Here is a 17,391-nt window from a genome sequence, read left to right as displayed (position 1 = left end):
GCCTCTGGGGTTGTAGTTAAAAGACCATTGTGAGCTACCTAATGTGGGTGCTGGGAGCCACACTCAGATCTTCTGGAAGAGAAGTACATACTCTTAACCACTGAGCCATCTCTTCAGCTCCCCTAATTTTTCTTTTTATCTTTAAAACTGAGATCAGGGACCTAGAATCCAGTTACAAGAGATCCAACACCCTCTTCTGGCTTCTGCAGTCAGAGGGCATAAATGTGGTTCATAAACATACATTCAGGCAAAAGTGTCCACACTTGTAAAAAGAAAATAAATAATAAAAGCAAACTAAGATTAGAAGTTGTTTTAGTTACTTGGTGGTAATGAAGAATAATTTTTGGAGGAATTCAGTTTTAAATCATGTTAAATCTGACCAAAATGAATTTACTTATAATAGTGTTGCTGTAAATATTTGATCCAATACTAATAATTTGAAGAATTTTGTATAGCAGCATACAGTTTTAAGTCCACTATATGGTGTCTCTCGTAAGTATATTATTATTTCATAAACTTTATAGGATGCCAGCAGTGGTTAGAACACCATTGTTTTATGTACTGTTATGAAGAAAAAGTGCTTGCCAGCTATGTAGGCATCCTGAGGAATCTAAGATATCTCTGATTTCAGAGACATTAATATTAAAATTGTTTTTCTGAGCATTTAGGGATTTTTTTTTTTTTATGTTTTTGAAACAATGTTTCACCATGTAGCTCTGGCTGTTGTAGAGATCCACCTGCCCCTGCCTCCCAAGAGCTGGGATTAAAGGTGTGCCTGGCCACCATACCCAGCTCTTTTTTTTTTTTTTAAACACAGACCACTCTTCTATTTACTGCTTATCTTAAAATACCAGTAAACTGAAATGAGTTTGTTCCATACGATAAAAGACCTTATCATTAGTATTGGTTAGAAATCCATGCTGATTTTATCATTGCTGATATTGTGTTGTTTCTGTATATCCCTAAAAGCACCTCAGGCAAGTAGGAGTGGCTGGAAAGTTCGTTGAGTTTTTTGGAAGTGGAGTTTCACAATTATCTATCGTTGATCGAACTACTATAGCAAACATGTGTCCAGAGTATGGTGCTATCCTCAGCTTTTTCCCTGTTGACAATGTGACACTACGACATTTAGAACATACAGGTAAGAGAATATAAAATGGTTGTATTTGCACAATAGCTGCTTGACAGTACTTTATAACAAATTACAGTCATACGTGCTAGTGAGTGTTTATGAAACTGTCCTGTTTTGAAACAGTAACACTTAAATCTCAATAGATACCTCTAAAGAGTCCTCAAACCCTAGTCCCTTATGAGCCACAGACAACATGGTAAAGGAAGTACTTAAACATTGATGCTCACTTCACCTTTGCCTCACAAACAACAACCTTGCTATCTATATTTAGTAGAGGAGCAACCAGACTAGAGTTTTCGAGTGTGAATTAGGGTAGGGTTTCAGGTTCAAGATCTTTGGCGAGGGTCTTTGGTCACCCTGATGACTATAGAAGCTACCTTCAGAATGATACAGTGAGTGGATCAACAGGCCCTTGAAAAGAGGGTTTTCTGGAAAGTGCAAAACTTTTTCATCAGGATTTGATGTAGAGCATTCACGAGAAAAGCAATGCTTTATTTGGGAAAGATGGTACCCTACTCTCAGGTGTGTTCCTTATGAGCACATCTCCCTTGACCCTTGTTAGTGTTGAACTGTCTCATTGCACCCCAGCTCTGCTTACCTCATTATTCACTTACTAATCTGAGGTAGGACACTACTGTTTTGTTTGTTTGCTAAATAGTTAAAAAAACAAACAAAGCCTAAAATTTTGTGGCTTACAAAACAATGGTCAGGCTGTTTGGTTCTGGTAGAGCACTTGTCTTATGCCACGGGGTCCTGGCCACTCAAAAACAAACTTAGCAATAATCATTTATTGCCTCATGGTTTTAGTGGGTCAAGGAGTTCAGACAAGGCACAGCAGGAAGAACTTGCTGCTTTGTGTCTAGGGCCTCAGCTGCCCAGTTCACAAGCTGAGGCCTGGAATCCTGAAGACTTTACTTACATGAATGTCAGCTGTGGGCTCAGGGAGGGTTGTCAGCCCATCCGTTCATGTGTGTCGTGTAGTGTGCCATGCGGTTCCCTCATGCAGTCTGGACTCTGGTAAGCAGAGCAGAAGACAAGGTCAAGTAAACAGGTAAGTAAGTGGCCCCTGCCCACCAGTGTAGTTTCACATCCTATCTTTAGGGTCTCGGGATTCTTTACTACATCTTATTTGACTGTTTTCTCTTTTAGGTTTTGACAAAACCAAACTTGAGTCAATGGAAAAATACCTTAAAGCTGTGAAATTGTTTCGAAATGATGAGACTTCTTCAGAACCTGAATATTCTCAGGTATATGAAAGTGACTTTCCTAGGAGTAATAAGAAGGATGAGTGTTTGTGCATAACCACTTCCGTTTGAATCCTAGTTCTAAGTACTTAGTAGCTAGGTAACTGGGTGCTGTACCCCTTAGAGTTCTTAAGTTAAATGCAGATTTGTAGAACAGTTCCAGTCATGTAGTAAGTGCTTGACGAGTGCTAACTGCAAATAAGAAATGCCACTTGTGACTCAATGAGTGATAGCTGTTAATACGAAATCCCATTTGTGACCCATTTTTATTTTATAATGACATTTACATAGATTCTGGTGGTAGTAAATTTTGCAACATTTTGTGAAATCTACCATTTTGATTTATATTTAATTATGGGGGCAAATATATATTTGAGTGCAGGTGCCCACAGGAATACCAGATACCCTGGAACTAGAGTTACATGGGTGCTGGGAACAGAACTTGGGTCCTATAAAAGAGTAAGTAGTATATGCTTTTAACCACCGAGCCATCTCTCCAGCTCCCAGTCTAACTTTTTAAGTATTCAAAATATCAACTCTTAATTCTTTTTTTTTCTGCTTCATGATGAACACTGTTAATATTCCCACTGCTCAGCCAATTTCAGTTTTTGTGATGTCTTTGTCTAGTTTATGAATATTTTGTACTATTCTATTGCTATATGGTCTTAAATGTTAAAGATACTTTTAATTCTTATCTATTGGATATTTTTTGTGCAGGAAGGTTAGTTTTAATAAAATTATTTTTAAGGACAATATACCAAGGATTTATAACAATTTGGCATTATGATTTTGCCTTTCCTGGGGTGGGGATCTTTTTCACTCACCTTTGTTTTCTTCCCAGCATGTTGCTATTTTACACAATTTGAATACCTACATATCTGTCTTACCCCTAACTAGAGCAGAGTCAGTTCCATGAAGGCAGGAGCTTTGTTTTTCTAGTTTGTAGAATGGAGAAAAAGTCAGATGGGGGAGAGCAGAATATGCAAGTATGCATGAGGAAGTTGGTTTGTCTACAGAAGGGTCTCCCTCTGGAGTGACCAGGAAGTCACTAATTGCCCAGGCTGTTCTCATGTTTGAGGCTGTTCTATTACCATGGTCTCTTGATTTGAAGTGTAAGCCACCACAGCTGGCTTTTTTAGAACAGCCGTAAAAGCCAGAATAAAAGACTTAGACATCGAATTTTCAAGATTCTGGAAAAATCTTTTAACTTCTCTTACATTTTCTTTCTCCTTTGATTTCTGTTAAATCTGGTGCATTGTCCACAGTTCTGAAAAATGACAAGTAGAGTAAAGTTGTATTGATTGTTTACTGAAAAACACTCTAGCTAACGGCAGGATGCAGCTCCGTTAGTATAAGATAAGAGTGTTTATCATGCATGAAGCCCTGGGTCCAGTCGCCAGTACTTGGTTACCCACACCTACAAAGAGCTGGAGACAGGAGAATCAGTTCAAGGCCATCCTCAGACATTGTAAGTTTAAGGTCAGCCAGCACAGCATGAGACCATACCTCAAACAAATAACAACAACAACAAAAAAAAACCTAGCTGTGCAGAAGGTACTGGTTCTCTCACTTGGAATCCCAGGACTCTGGAAGCTGTGACAGGGGGATTGTAAATTCAAAGTCAGTTTGGGCTACATAGTTCAAGGCCAACCTGGGCTGCATAGCATGAACATTTTTAAAAAAATAAACTCCTCCACCATGTAAACTCTTGACAGTAGTTGGAAATAAAGCTAAAATCCATCAAGATGTTGATTTCAAAAGGAACTTCTTGAGGCTGAAGAGATGACTTAGTGGATAGAAGCATTTACTGCTCTCACAGAGGACCCAAGTGGGTTCCCTACAGCCATATGATGTCTCGTAACTGTAACTCCAGTTCCAAGGGATCTGACAGCCTCTACTGATGTCTGCAGGTACCAGACACACATGTGATTCACATACATACAGTGCAGGCAAATAGTCATACATTTAAAATAAAACTAAATCTTTAAAAAATAATAAATTCCTTTGGTGCTTACTTAGATCAAAGACTAGGATTATTTGAATCCTTTAAATCAAAATAGGATCAGTCAGAATAAGCTTGGCTATTAAACAGTGAGGAGGCTGTCATGAAGAGGAAGTTTCAAATTTATCTAACCTCGTACAATAAAGTACACAAAAGAAACGATAAATATTTGGAGAAGGAAATAGCTAATGTGCAACTGAGATGTTAACAAAACTAATGATTTTTAACCTAACAGCAAGGTCATCTAGAACCGGAGAGAAAAAAAACCTTTCTGTGCTTTGGTCCTGCACACATTCTGTTGACCAGCCATCACATGTGAGGTGACTGGGGGCAATGTTTACTCACCATTAACTTTGTGATCTCAGAGTAAGGCACGTGTGGAGTCAGAACTCAGAAGCAGTGAGTTGGTGATTAGCAGAGCTTCTGCTTCAGTATTGTGCAGGCATCCGCTGTGACAGTGGTTTTGGTTTTGTTGTTCTTTTAGGACAGTCTTATGTAGCCCAGGCTGGTTCGTTATATAGGAAGATGACTTTGAATTTAGGATCATCCTATCTCTGCCTTTGGAGTGCTGGGATTACAGACAGTGCACCATCAAGTCTGATCCCGTGTGGTCCTCAGGTGGATTCCAGGGCCTTACGCATGCTAAGACAAGCCCTCCAGCAACCGAGCTGCATCCCCAGCCCCTTTGACACTATTTATATCTGTAGGAGAAAAAAAGACATTTGAGGAACCATGATTTTCATAAGCTGTGTTAAGAAAAATGTAAATGTACTCATCTATTTTAAAAAGTAGCGTTTGCTTTTATATCTCTACTTAGAAATTCTGATCTCTGTCCCTACAATCTCTCTTTTCCCAGGTGATACAGATTAATCTGAATTCAATAGTTGCATCTGTCAGTGGTCCAAAGAGGCCTCAGGATAGAGTTGCTATAACAGATATGAAAAGTGATTTTCAGGCTTGCTTAAATGAAAAGGTAAGTTATTTATTGTTACTTTTATGCTGTGTGCTAAGTAGTAAAGGACCATCAGGATTTGGGACTATTTCATATTCAGTGTACATTATGGCATATGCCAACAACCTCTTTTTTCTTCTGTCAGTCATTCATTGAGCTTATTCTTCAACTCCGCTCTGAGGGTTGGAGTTTGGATTATATTTATTGAAAGTAATCAAAAGTGTATAAAGTTATACTTCTTAGTCACAGTAGTCACCTTTCACTATCAATCAGCTACATGTGGCCTGCCTTGAGTCTGTCAGCACAGTCTGACCATCTCCATCAGTGAAAGACATTTTGTTGGGCGGTGTCAGTGCTAGGAAGATGTCACCACACTGTAATTATTCTCATAGAATCTGACAAAAAAACAAAAACTGAATAACCTGGCTTTGGGGGTTTCTATTTTTTGTCTTGAGAGTTACATATTTGGTCTTATGTCTTGCTCTGTTTTATTAGGAAAAGCCAGGGTTGGCCTTGTCTCCCACACCTTGTTTTATAGTTCCTTTACTTTTTATTTGGAATATATTAAACTCATTCAGAAGAAATTTCTCTGATGAATTGATGTGTTCCAGTTGGGCAGCTTCAGTACTTACTAACTTAGCAAATCTTGTTCCTCTCTTCTGCACTCACACATTTGAGTCCTCTGGTGCAGATCTTTAGAATAGGAAGAGTTTCTACCATGTTTTGGGAACGCCTGTAAACAGGAATGAATAGGGAACATGCGAGTTAGGACTGGCTCTGGGAGATTGGCTGCAGTCACTTGATATAAAAGTGTTGCTTCTGAACATCACTAGGCTCCTCTTGTAACTATTCAGATCATCTTAAGATGAGTTGCACTTCTGAGTGGTGTAGACTTTCTGTGTCATAGTAGAATTTCAACTGTTACAACGCTGAGGTGTCAGGTGTCCACGCTGTGTTCTCTGTCACTCTTTCCTCTGCAAAGTCAATAATATCTACATGCAAATTTATAGGTTGGATTTAAAGGTTTTCAAGTTGCAGCAGAAAAACAAAGTGACACTGTCTCTATTCATTATGATGGAAGTGAGTATAAGCTGTCCCATGGATCCGTGGTCATTGCTGCAGTTATCAGTTGTACCAATAATTGTAACCCATCTGTCATGCTTGCTGCAGGTAGGTTGGTATTTATGACCGCAATTATTCTCTCTTGTAAACTACTGTTTGTTTTTCTGTTATATTTATTTCTCTTCCTTAGATGATGTATCCATATTTGTTTTCCATATTGAGAGGCACTGAAATTTTTAATTAAGTTGTTAGGACCTTGAGTTTGATGTATAGTGTTTTTTATTACACAAAAGGTAGCTTTTGAAAACGGTAGTTTACATATCTACTAATTTTAAATTGTATCTGTCTTTAGTAAATTTAGAAGTACCACAGGTATTGCTTGAACTTTTTCCTACCACGTAATATCACAGTATACTTGATCCCACTCAAAGTTATGCAAGTGAGGGATCATTAGCAATTAATGTCAGTTTGTATACACAGTGACAGTCATCGTCCGCCCCCCAAGATAAGGTTTCTCTGTGTAGCTTTGGAGCCTGTCCTGGAATTAGCTCTGTAGACCAGGCTAGCCTCGAACTCACAGAGATCCGCCTGCCTCTGCCTCCCGAGTGCTGGGATTACAGGCGTGTGCCACCACCGCCCAGCTTACAGTGACAATTCTTAATGTCTGTACAACTATGTATAATCGATATTAAATTGCTCTTTATTTACTATGATTATGGCATTTTTGATTCAGTCAATTGCTGTATGTGAATATTCTTTTTTTTTTTTTTTGTGACGCCAAGGTGTCTGCCCATCCCGATAACTTAACAACGTGGTGACTATTTTATCTACTAAAAATTTCAATTCGGTTTCAGTGATTAAAATGTACAGTAGTAATGATGGAAAGTTTATGAGTTTGAGATTTTACTATAAATTGTAGTCTGAGAGTAATCACACCCTTTTCTTGGTTTTTATTCTAATGTGAAGGAGGAAAGGGTATATTGTCTTAGTCATTGTTTGTTGATTTTACAGGTCTTTTGGCTAAGAAGGCTGTTGAAACTGGCTTGCGAGTTAAACCTTATATAAGAACAAGTTTATCTCCAGGCAGTGGGATGGTTACGCATTACCTCAGTTCAAGTGGAGTGTTACCCTATCTTAGCAAGCTGGGGTAAGTTACATTTACTGTTGGTGTTCACCAGGTATTAAATGTGTTTAAGAAACAACAAGAGAAGATAAAGACAAAAAAAATTACTTGTAAGAGAAGATGGCCCTCTTAAGTCAGCACAGGACACATCCAGACAAGTCATCAGATTTATTACCTGGAGGGGCAAGTGGTGGGGGTAGGGCTGCAAAGGCAGACTGCAAGCAGCAGTAAGCAAGCATTTTTTTATTTTATTTTATTTTATTGCAAAAGTGAGTTTTTAAGGAGAAAAAGGGGGAGTCTGTGCTTGGGTGAGCTGTTAAGTCCTGATTAGATGTACTAGACAAATAATGAATTTCGATTGTTGGACTTTGGTGTTTAGAATGAGCCAGTGGCCATTATAAAGGGAACAGACCTTGGGTTCTAGGTTTTAGAGTGTAGTTTAACGGTGTTTAGCAAGGGAGAGAAGGAAAGATGAAAGGCAAAACCTCGGTGCCATGTTTGCCATGCTCAGGCCCGTCTAGAGCGCTTCACTCTTTACCTTGCCATTATCACAGTCTCATGCCTGCCACTCAGATGTTCATTGCAAATATGTCCTGATGAGCAAGACACTTGGAAGTCAGGACAGGGGAAACCAAGTCACAGTGAGGAATGCCTAATTCTCATGAGTCATCTGCAGTTCAGAAAAGAGTAAAATAATACAAGTTGCATTGATTTTAATTAAAAGATTGTCTCTGGGCGGTGGTTGGAACACACCTTTAATCTCAGCGCTTGTGAAGCAGAGACAGGCAGATCTCTGAGTTTGAGGCCAGCCTGGTCTATAGATCGAGTTCCAGGATGGCCAGAGCTATGCAGAGAAACCCTGTCTCAAAAAAAAAAAAAAATTGAACAGATTGCTTTAATTCAGATTTTACAAAGTTATTGGGTCTACAATATGTTGGGTAATTTGTCTGTGAATCTTAAACTTAATTTTTATGTTTCTTCTATAAAGAAATTGACAGTAGTCTAATTTTAGAACATAATATTCTTATGTAAATTATGGGCTTTTTTCAAAGCCTTATAAATTTTAGATTTCTTTATTTTGCTTCTAGAACAGCAACTAAAGTAACTTAGAGGACTATGTTTGTTGTCTTATGTTGGAATTGGAGTCAGGTATTTTTTTAGGTCTAGTTGGTTCAGAATTGAATAAGTTACTCTACTAGAGGGCCTCCTTACCCTTTCGGGCCTGTGATGGACCTGCTATAGTGAGTTCATATTGACACTTTAGAGTTTTAAATATGCCTTCCAAGTGGAAACACAGCATACTTATAGGAGCTATCTGGTGTGTGATAAATACTTTGGATCTAGTACAGGTGATGTAGATATGTTGGCTCTTCTAAGATTTGTATTCAGTACAAAGAACATGAAATAGTGAGGCTTGAATGTTCAAAATGTTGTGAAATTAATGTGTTGATGGTAATTATTCTACTCCAAGTAATTTTTGAGTAATCTTGTCCTTTCTTTACAAATATGATGTGCTCTCCACTCACGCTTCACTTTTTAAATGCAGATTTGACATAGTTGGCTATGGATGTTCAACATGTGTGGGAAATACAGCACCTTTATCAGAAGCTGTTTTGAGTGCAGTAAAACAGGTAAAATGTGGATTAGCACATCTAAGTGCTTTTTTATTTTTGTTTAATTTTAAAAAGATACTTTAATATCTGCTTAAGCACCAAGATTAAGAAAGAGGTGCTAAGTAAAAGAAACAAGAATTAGGACACACTGAAGAGCAGGGGTATGAGCGTTGAGAGTTGCCCCAACTAGTTTTTACTATATATTGTTAGTAAGTTAGAGAAAGTGTGCATTGGTGTGTGTGTTGATATTTATACTTCCAACTCTTGGAATGAGTAACTTGTGGATCTTAAATTGATATAAAGAATTACTTCTATATTTTTATAATAATTCTTTAGTAGTGTAAAGAATCATTAGAATTTATAAGATTTATAGTTGTGCACTTAAAGCTTAGTGATTTGTTTTTTGATTGTCTGGCTCTCAGAATCAAGCATATTTGTTTTTCCCTTCAGGGTGATTTGGTTACCTGTGGAGTTTTATCTGGAAACAAAAATTTTGAAGGTCGACTTTGTGATTGTGTTCGTGCCAATTATCTTGCCTCTCCACCCTTAGTGGTGGCTTATGCCATAGCAGGCACAGTGAATATAGATTTCCAGACAGAGCCTTTAGGTGTGTTTTCCTATATATTATCTGTGTGTTTATATGTATTCTGTGCGTACTTCCTCCCAGAGTTGTTAAAACCAGAGTCTTGATATGAAAGAAAACATGCAATGCTTGTTACTTCCGTTCACCATCCATCTTGTTATTAATGCATATGTTGATGTGGAGAACTTCAGCTGTGTATGTCATTAGTTCTCGATATTTAACCCTGAAGCACACCCTGTTAACTACTTGATTTCTGTGACTTGTCTATGAAAAAATAGAAGTACTTTGAGGTATTGGTTTTGTGTTGTTCTAATATGTATACTGAATACCATGTTAAAATTTTGAGCAGGTACTGACTCTACGGGCAAGGAAATTTACCTGCGTGACATTTGGCCTAGTCGAGAAGAAGTTCATCAGATAGAAGAAGAACATGTTGTTTTGTCCATGTTTAGAGCTCTAAAAGAGAAGGTAGAGGTAAGAGTCTTATGGGGCTTTGTTTTTAGTTTTGTTCTTTATTTTGAAGTAAGGTCCACTAACTCATACTAGCTGGGAACCCACTCCTTAATAGCCCACAGTAACTTGTGAGCTCAGCAATCCTCAGCCTCCTCAGTGCTAGGATAATAGGCATGAGCTATGTGTCTTTGCTTTCTAAGCAGAATGAAAATTTTAAATTTTGAACATTCATTTTTTATGGTTGAATTTTTTTTTTAAAGCATGTGTGTGTGCGTGTGTACCACTAAAAAAACACCAGGCCTTTTATCCCAGCACTCAGAAGACAAAGTCAGAGGATCTCTGAGTTCCTGGCCAGCCAGGGCTGCACAGTGAGACTCTGTTTCATAAGGGGTTAATGTTCTTTATGATGTTTTCATGTTTGTATCATTGGACTTTACTCGTGCACTACTCTTCTTTTGTCCCCACTGTCTCCTGCTGGTCTCCTTTCTCCCCCCACACAGTACCCCCTCTTTCATATCTATATGTGTTCATGCAGACATTTTAAAATCTTGCGTGTGAATGGTGATTGTTTGTTCGTGTGTATGAATGTGAGCCTGTGTGGACCACGGCGTGTGGAGGTCAGAGAACAACCGTGGGTGTTCGTCTTCACCTTCCACCATAGTGAGAAAAGCTCATGATTTGCTGCTGCCTCTGCCAGCCTAACTGACCCACAAGCTATGGATTCTCTAATCTCCACCTCCTACTTGATCCATAAGACTGATGGGATTGCAGCCTGTGTCCTGCTTTACATGGCTTCTGGGGATCCAAACTCAGAATCAGTGTCAAGTGACGTACCTACTAATCTATCTTCCTACTCTTACCTCTGCCTTTTCTTTTAGAGCTTTAAACATAGACACTATAGCATGTTCTTCTATCTGTTGAACCCCTCAAACTAGGCTGAATGTCATGCTTTTGACATGTATTTTATTTTGAAATCTAGATTCCACATAAGACAAAAAATGTGAAATATATATGTTTCTGAATCTGGCTTACTTTTCTTAACTTAATGGTCTGTAGCTCCTTTTTCTTTTTCTCTGTAGCTTTGGAGCCTGTCCTGGAACTTGCTCTGTAGACTGGCTGGCCTCGAAATCACAGGGATATGCCTGTCTCTGCCTCCCAAGTGCTGGGGTTAAAGGTGTGTGCCACCACCGCCCAGCTCTAGTGCCATTTTCTAAACAATTTCTCCTCCCCCTCACACACACACACACACGCACGCACGCACGCACACACACACACGCACATAAGTCTGTTTCACATGTGTGATATTTGTCTTTATTTTTACTCATATCACCATCTCGTATTCAGCCCCTTCACATAGCCCTGTTTCTACTATTATATTTGAATCTAGATTCTACATGTAAGAGAGAATAAGTTAGTTACCGTTTCTGAGCCTGGCTTATTTCACTTAAAATGATGATCATCAGTCCATCCATTTTCCCCACAATTAACCATTTTTTTAACGCCATAATAAAAATACAACTGTTATAAAAAGCCTATTTTCTTCATCTGTTGATGGTCATCCAGGCTAGTTCTATTATAAACAGGCTACTGTTGTTTCAGTAAGCATAGACGTGCAAATATCTCTGGTGAATTCATAGTTTCGAATGCTATTTTATATCTGGAATTGCTAATTATGAAGAGGAATATCTAGAATATTCTAATTGATTTTGAGTTACTTATGGAAATGTTTGTCATTCCATTCAGATAGTTCAAAAATCAAAATAAGCAAGAACAAATAATGGACCTTGCTGTCACTAAAATCCTGGCCATTGCTTTACCTCTATAGGACAGAGAGCAGTCCTATAACTATAAAAGTTAGTCCTACAACTAACTTTTTTTTTTGAGATTTGTCTTGCCTTTGTGCACAAATGAGCAAATACATTTATGCAGACTTTATGTTCAAAGTAGTATATAAACATTCAGAAAATGCCTTGCTGTGTGGCAGTTCCTCTTCTAGCTGTTTAGACACATCATTGAACAAAGAAAAGAATTTTCCCAGCAGAGAGGCAGTGAACTGTAGAAAGAATACTTGGGAGCCAGCTATGCAGATTCCTGTAATCCTAGCACTCAGGAAGCTGAGGCAGGAAGATAACCATAAATTTCAAGCTGGCTTGGCATACATCATGAGTTAGTTCCCAGGCCAACCTCGGCTAGAGGCTGACTCAAAAAGAAAGCTGGATGTAGTGATACACACTCTTTTTTTTAGACAAGGTTTCTTTGTATAGCCTTTGGTGTTCTGGAACTAGCTCTGTAGACCTGGCTGGCTTCGAACTCACAGAGATCCACCTGCATCTGCCTCCCACGTGCTGGAATTACACCTTTATTCATAGTATTGGACCAGGGATAAGTGAATCACTGTGAGTTTGAGGTCATCCTGCTCTATGTAGTGAGTTAGCTACAGGTCACCCAAGACTACATAGCAGAGGTCTGTCTCTAAGAAAAGAAAAGAATTATGTAAATTGAACATTATGCTAAATGTATATAGAAAAAGGAAATTATGTCTGAGTGTTTGCCCGTGTACATGTTTGTGTAGCATGTGGATGCCTGATGCTTGTAAAGGCCAGAAGATGGGGCTCTCAGCTCCTGGACCTGAGCTACAGATGGCTGTGAGCTGCCAGTGCCCTTAACCTCTGAGTTGTCTCTAACCCACTCAGCCTACTATTTTGAGAGAGAGTTGATAAGGAATGTAGTATCAGAAAGTTCAAGTCAAATAGTCAAAGCTTTTGGTTGAATGAATCATTGAGGTAGCAGTGGAGATTGATGAGAAATGGAGTTTAAAAAAAATACTAAGACTACCTGCTAGTCTTGCCTTTAAACAGTAAAAAAACCAAAATAAAAAAAAAAACCTTTTTTTGTGACATTTCTAAAGATTAACGTTATACCGTACATACAAATTTTTTGCAGAGTGTGAATATGCATACACATATATGTCTTTTTCAGTTTTTTAGTGGGGATGGGGCAGTTCTATGAAGTATTTATATTTGTTTACATTGAAACTTATCTCTCAAAATTGCTCCTGAAAATTTGGTGAGTTGAAAGTTTTAAAGGAAGTCTGTTTATTCTGTCCAAAAATGTCATGATTCTTCAAGTGGACAAGACTTGTTTTCCTTCAGTCTTATCTATGAATATTTTTAAAGTCTCTTTTCCTAATTTGATCCATTCATCCAAACTTCATTTGCAGATGGGAAATAAACGATGGAATTCCTTAGAAGCACCAGAGTCGGTGCTGTTTCCATGGGACATGAAGTCTACTTACATCAGATGCCCTTCCTTCTTTGATAAACTTGTAAGTACTAGTGTACTGCTCGAGCTTTTAGAGATTGTTACAGTTTAAAAGAAGAAGAGTTCAGAGTTTTGAATTTTCTCTTTTTAGACCAAAGAGCCATCTATACTCCAGCCTATTGAAAATGCCCATGTCTTACTGTATTTGGGAGACTCTGTCACTACAGATCACATATCACCTGCTGGAAGTATTGCTAGAAGTAGTGCTGCCGCTAAGTATTTAACAAACAGAGGGTATGTGTGTCCACGGTTCCCCTGTGTTGCTTTACCTTCTTACTCAGTCATTAAGAGACTTTTGTTTTCCTTTTTTTTTTTGGGTTTTTTGAGACCGGGTTTCTCTGTGGTTTTGGAGCCTGTCCTGGAACTAGCTCTTGTAGACCAGGCTGGTCTTGAACTCACAGAGATCCGCCTGCCTCTGCCTCCCGAGTGCTGGGATTAAAGGCATGCGCCACCACCGCCCGGCAAGAGACTTCTTTTGGTCCTATTCCTATGTCCTGTAAATAACATACTATCTTAAGGACCTCCTTGTTAGCACATTGTCTTCAGCAGGAGCTCTTTCCTTATACTGTTAGAAATTGAAGTCACTGTTTTTAATTGAGCCCTTATTCAGACAAACAAAGCCTTTATAGTCTAAAGACATAACTGATTAGATACAATAATCAAGCTTAGTTTGACTCACCAAATGGACCCTGACCTTTTGGTTCTAAACAACTTTCCATCATTAAAGTGTGATAAATGCGTGCTTTGTGGGGCTGTAAGCTATGGAGTAGTGAGGCTAGGATTGACGTGTATCAGTAACAAAGACTGTCAGAATCAAATGTGAATTGCTAATTTTTTTAAAGCTGTTGTGTGTGTGTGTGCGCGCGCGCCCGCGTGTGTGTGTGTGTGCGCTCGCGTGCACGTGCTTATGCCTGAGCCACTTATGTATTGCCAGTGAAGTCAGGAAAAAGGTACTTTGAATCCCTTGGAGCTGGAGTTGAAAACTACAGCTGTGAGCTTCCTGACTTGGCTTCTGGAAACTGAACTCAGGTCTTTGTAAGAACAGCAAGCAATTTTAACTACTGAGCCACAGAGATAAAATTTAAAACTAGAAAGGTATTGTTTCATTTCTGTATGAGAAATAATGTGGAGTTGCTCTCACTGAACAACTATTTTGGTGTCAGATAGAAAACTTATTTGCTGTATTGATTAGCTTTTAGACATTATTTGTTGAGAGATTGAAATGATAAGGTTTTTTATTGAAATGCTTTATAAAAATTGGAGCTATGAAGCTTGATTTGACAGATTCATGCTATAACTTTTATTACAAAGTTTTTTCTAATATTTCTTACTGTATTTTTATTTAATATATATTTGTGTGTAAATGTGCAAGTCAGTTCTCTTCCTTGTACCCTGGGAACCCATACTCTAGTCAGGCTTCACAGCGAGTGCCTTACCTACTCAGCCATCTGGCTGCCCTCTCCTCCTAATATTTTTTGACTATGATTTCCATCCTGGTGATGTATCTTCCACAAAGAAAGCCAGTTACCACTTCTTTTAAATATATAGTTTTGTATTACTAATCTAGTAGTTCTCATCACTTTAAAGTTTCCTGAAAATATGACACCCAGAATCTACACCAGTGCTTCTCATCCTGTGGGTCCAGACCACTTTGGGGGTCATACAGTCTTTTCATGGGGTTCACCTAAGACCACCAGTAAACACAGATATTTATAGTATGATTCATAATAGTAGCAAAATTATAGTTATAAAATAGCAAAAGAAATAATTTTGTGGTTGGGAGTCACCACAATAAGAGGAGCTGTATTAAAGGGTCTCAGCATTAGGAAGGTTGAGAACCGCTAGTCTACACCACTATATCCTGAAGTAAAAAGTTCTTTTAAAACCAGGTAGAGGTGGTGCATGCCTTTAGCACTTGGGAGGTAGAGGCAGGCAGATCTCTGTGAGATCGAGCCAGCCTGGTCCACAGAGAAAGTTCCAGGACAGCCAGGGCTACACACTGAAACCCTGCCTTGGAAAAAAACAAATGTACAAGTTCAGAGCATTGATACTTCTATATAAAAGATAAAATCAGAGGCTAATCAAAATCAGTTGTTGATTGTTGAGATAGTTTTGTTCTAAAACTGCTTGCTGGGCTAGAGTATTGCAAGTTTGAGATCAGCCTGGGTTACATACCTAAGACCTTGCCTTTTAAAAAGAAAATGAGATCTGAGATTTGCTTCAGATTAGTGGGGGCAGTTACCTAAGAAACTGTGTGGTTTTGTAGATTGGTGGTAAACTCGTGAGATCTTTTCAAGTTTTAAACTAACTGGAGATATTTTAAGGTTGGGAGGTGGACAACAGCCTTTAACAGTTTTGTACAACTCAGTTGTTTTATTTTCTGTCTGGCATGAAAACTGTCTTTTATAACTTTTGTAGCCTTACTCCTCGAGAGTTCAACTCTTACGGAGCCCGAAGAGGTAACGATGCTGTGATGACGAGAGGCACCTTTGCCAACATTAAGCTTTTTAACAAGTTTATTGGGAAGCCAGCTCCCAAAACAATTCATTTTCCATCAGGACAGACGGTAAGGGTGTACACAGAGTGCCTTGGCCATTGCTCACAGGATCAATTTCTCTATTAAATATTTTTCTGTCTGTTTAATCTACAGCTTGATGTATTTGAAGCTGCAGAACTATACCAGAAAGAAGGTATCCCACTGATAATCTTAGCAGGGAAAAAATACGGTTCAGGAAATTCAAGAGACTGGGCTGCCAAAGGACCCTATTTGCTGGTACTGATTCTCAAATTTTATATTCTTGTTTTTAATTAAAAATTTACACCTCCTCCCATTTCCCTCCCATTCCTTCTACTCCCCCTCCCTCTCCAGTCTTAAGAGAAGTCAGGGTGCCCTGCCCTGTGGGAAGTCCAAGGCCCTCCCCTCTCCATCCAAGTCTAGGAACGTGAGCATCCAAACAGACTAGGCTTCCAAAAAGCCAGTACATGCAGAAGAAACAAAACCTGGTGTCATTATCATTGGCTTCTCAGTCTGCCCTCATTGTCAGCCACATTCAGAGAGTCCAGTTTGATCACATGCTCGTTCAGTCCCAGTCCAGCTGGCCTTGGTGAGCTCCCATTAGATCAGTCCCACCGTCTCCGTGGGTGGACACACCCCTCGCGGTCCTGACTTCCTTGCTCATGTTCTCCCTCCTTCTGTTCTTCATCTGGGCCTTGGGAGTTCAGTCCAGTGCTCCAGTGTGGGTCTCTGTCTTCATCCATCGCCAGATGAAGGTTCTATGGTGATATGCAAGATATCATTTTATATTCTTAAACTTAAAAGAATTTTTAATATTTCTTTTCTCGGTAACATATTTTCAAAGTTTATTTGGTTTATTTGAATTTTATATGCTTATTTGGATCTCACATTTTTTCAATAATTTTAGATGATATTTTGCTACTCTGAATTTGATAAAACCTCAAATCTTTTTATATGTAAGGAAATCTGCTTGGGGCAATATAGAGAAAGGAGAAGTCTGTCTTAAAAAATTATCATGTGTAATACCCCTCTTTAACTTCGTTTCTGTCAAGAGACTCAGGTAGCCAAATATCATACTCCTTGACCAAGTAAGAAACCTGTCTATATTTTCTGTGAGTCTATCATTTTCTTCCAGGACAGTGACCTACACAGGAGGCATGGGTTAGCACCGTCTCTGTTTTCAGTCTGGTGTTATCAATTCATCTGTCATCCCTGTCTCATGTCACATGCACCCCCCAGTACCCCACTGTGCCTCGTTTTTGTTTAAATGTTTTTTCTTGAGCTAGGCATGGTAACACATGCCTTTAATCCAAGCACTCCAGAGGCAGTGGCAGGATCTCTGTGAGTTTGAGGACACCCTGATCTACAAAGTGAATTCTAGGACAGCCAGG

At 38.9% G+C, this 17,391-nt stretch overlaps 1 protein-coding gene across 1 annotated transcript in view; it reads left to right on the top strand.

Moving 5' to 3' along the window:
• Positions 1 to 17,391, top strand: part of Ireb2 (iron responsive element binding protein 2) — a 45,137-nt gene that overhangs the window by 22,559 nt on the left and 5,187 nt on the right. The window contains exons 9-20 of the mRNA XM_075965867.1: positions 970 to 1,141; positions 2,282 to 2,379; positions 5,235 to 5,351; positions 6,341 to 6,500; positions 7,404 to 7,539; positions 9,062 to 9,146; positions 9,579 to 9,735; positions 10,061 to 10,185; positions 13,385 to 13,489; positions 13,577 to 13,719; positions 15,904 to 16,051; positions 16,136 to 16,258. Of these exons, the coding sequence (XP_075821982.1) occupies positions 970 to 1,141; positions 2,282 to 2,379; positions 5,235 to 5,351; positions 6,341 to 6,500; positions 7,404 to 7,539; positions 9,062 to 9,146; positions 9,579 to 9,735; positions 10,061 to 10,185; positions 13,385 to 13,489; positions 13,577 to 13,719; positions 15,904 to 16,051; positions 16,136 to 16,258 (1,569 nt within the window). The remainder of the gene's footprint in view (positions 1 to 969; positions 1,142 to 2,281; positions 2,380 to 5,234; positions 5,352 to 6,340; positions 6,501 to 7,403; positions 7,540 to 9,061; positions 9,147 to 9,578; positions 9,736 to 10,060; positions 10,186 to 13,384; positions 13,490 to 13,576; positions 13,720 to 15,903; positions 16,052 to 16,135; positions 16,259 to 17,391) is intronic.

This window comes from Microtus pennsylvanicus, chromosome 3 (genome assembly GCF_037038515.1).
Source record: "Microtus pennsylvanicus isolate mMicPen1 chromosome 3, mMicPen1.hap1, whole genome shotgun sequence".
Classification (NCBI taxonomy): Eukaryota; Metazoa; Chordata; class Mammalia; order Rodentia; family Cricetidae; genus Microtus; species Microtus pennsylvanicus.
Note: the sequence above shows the minus strand (reverse complement) of the source record. Positions and strands in the feature narration are given on the sequence as shown.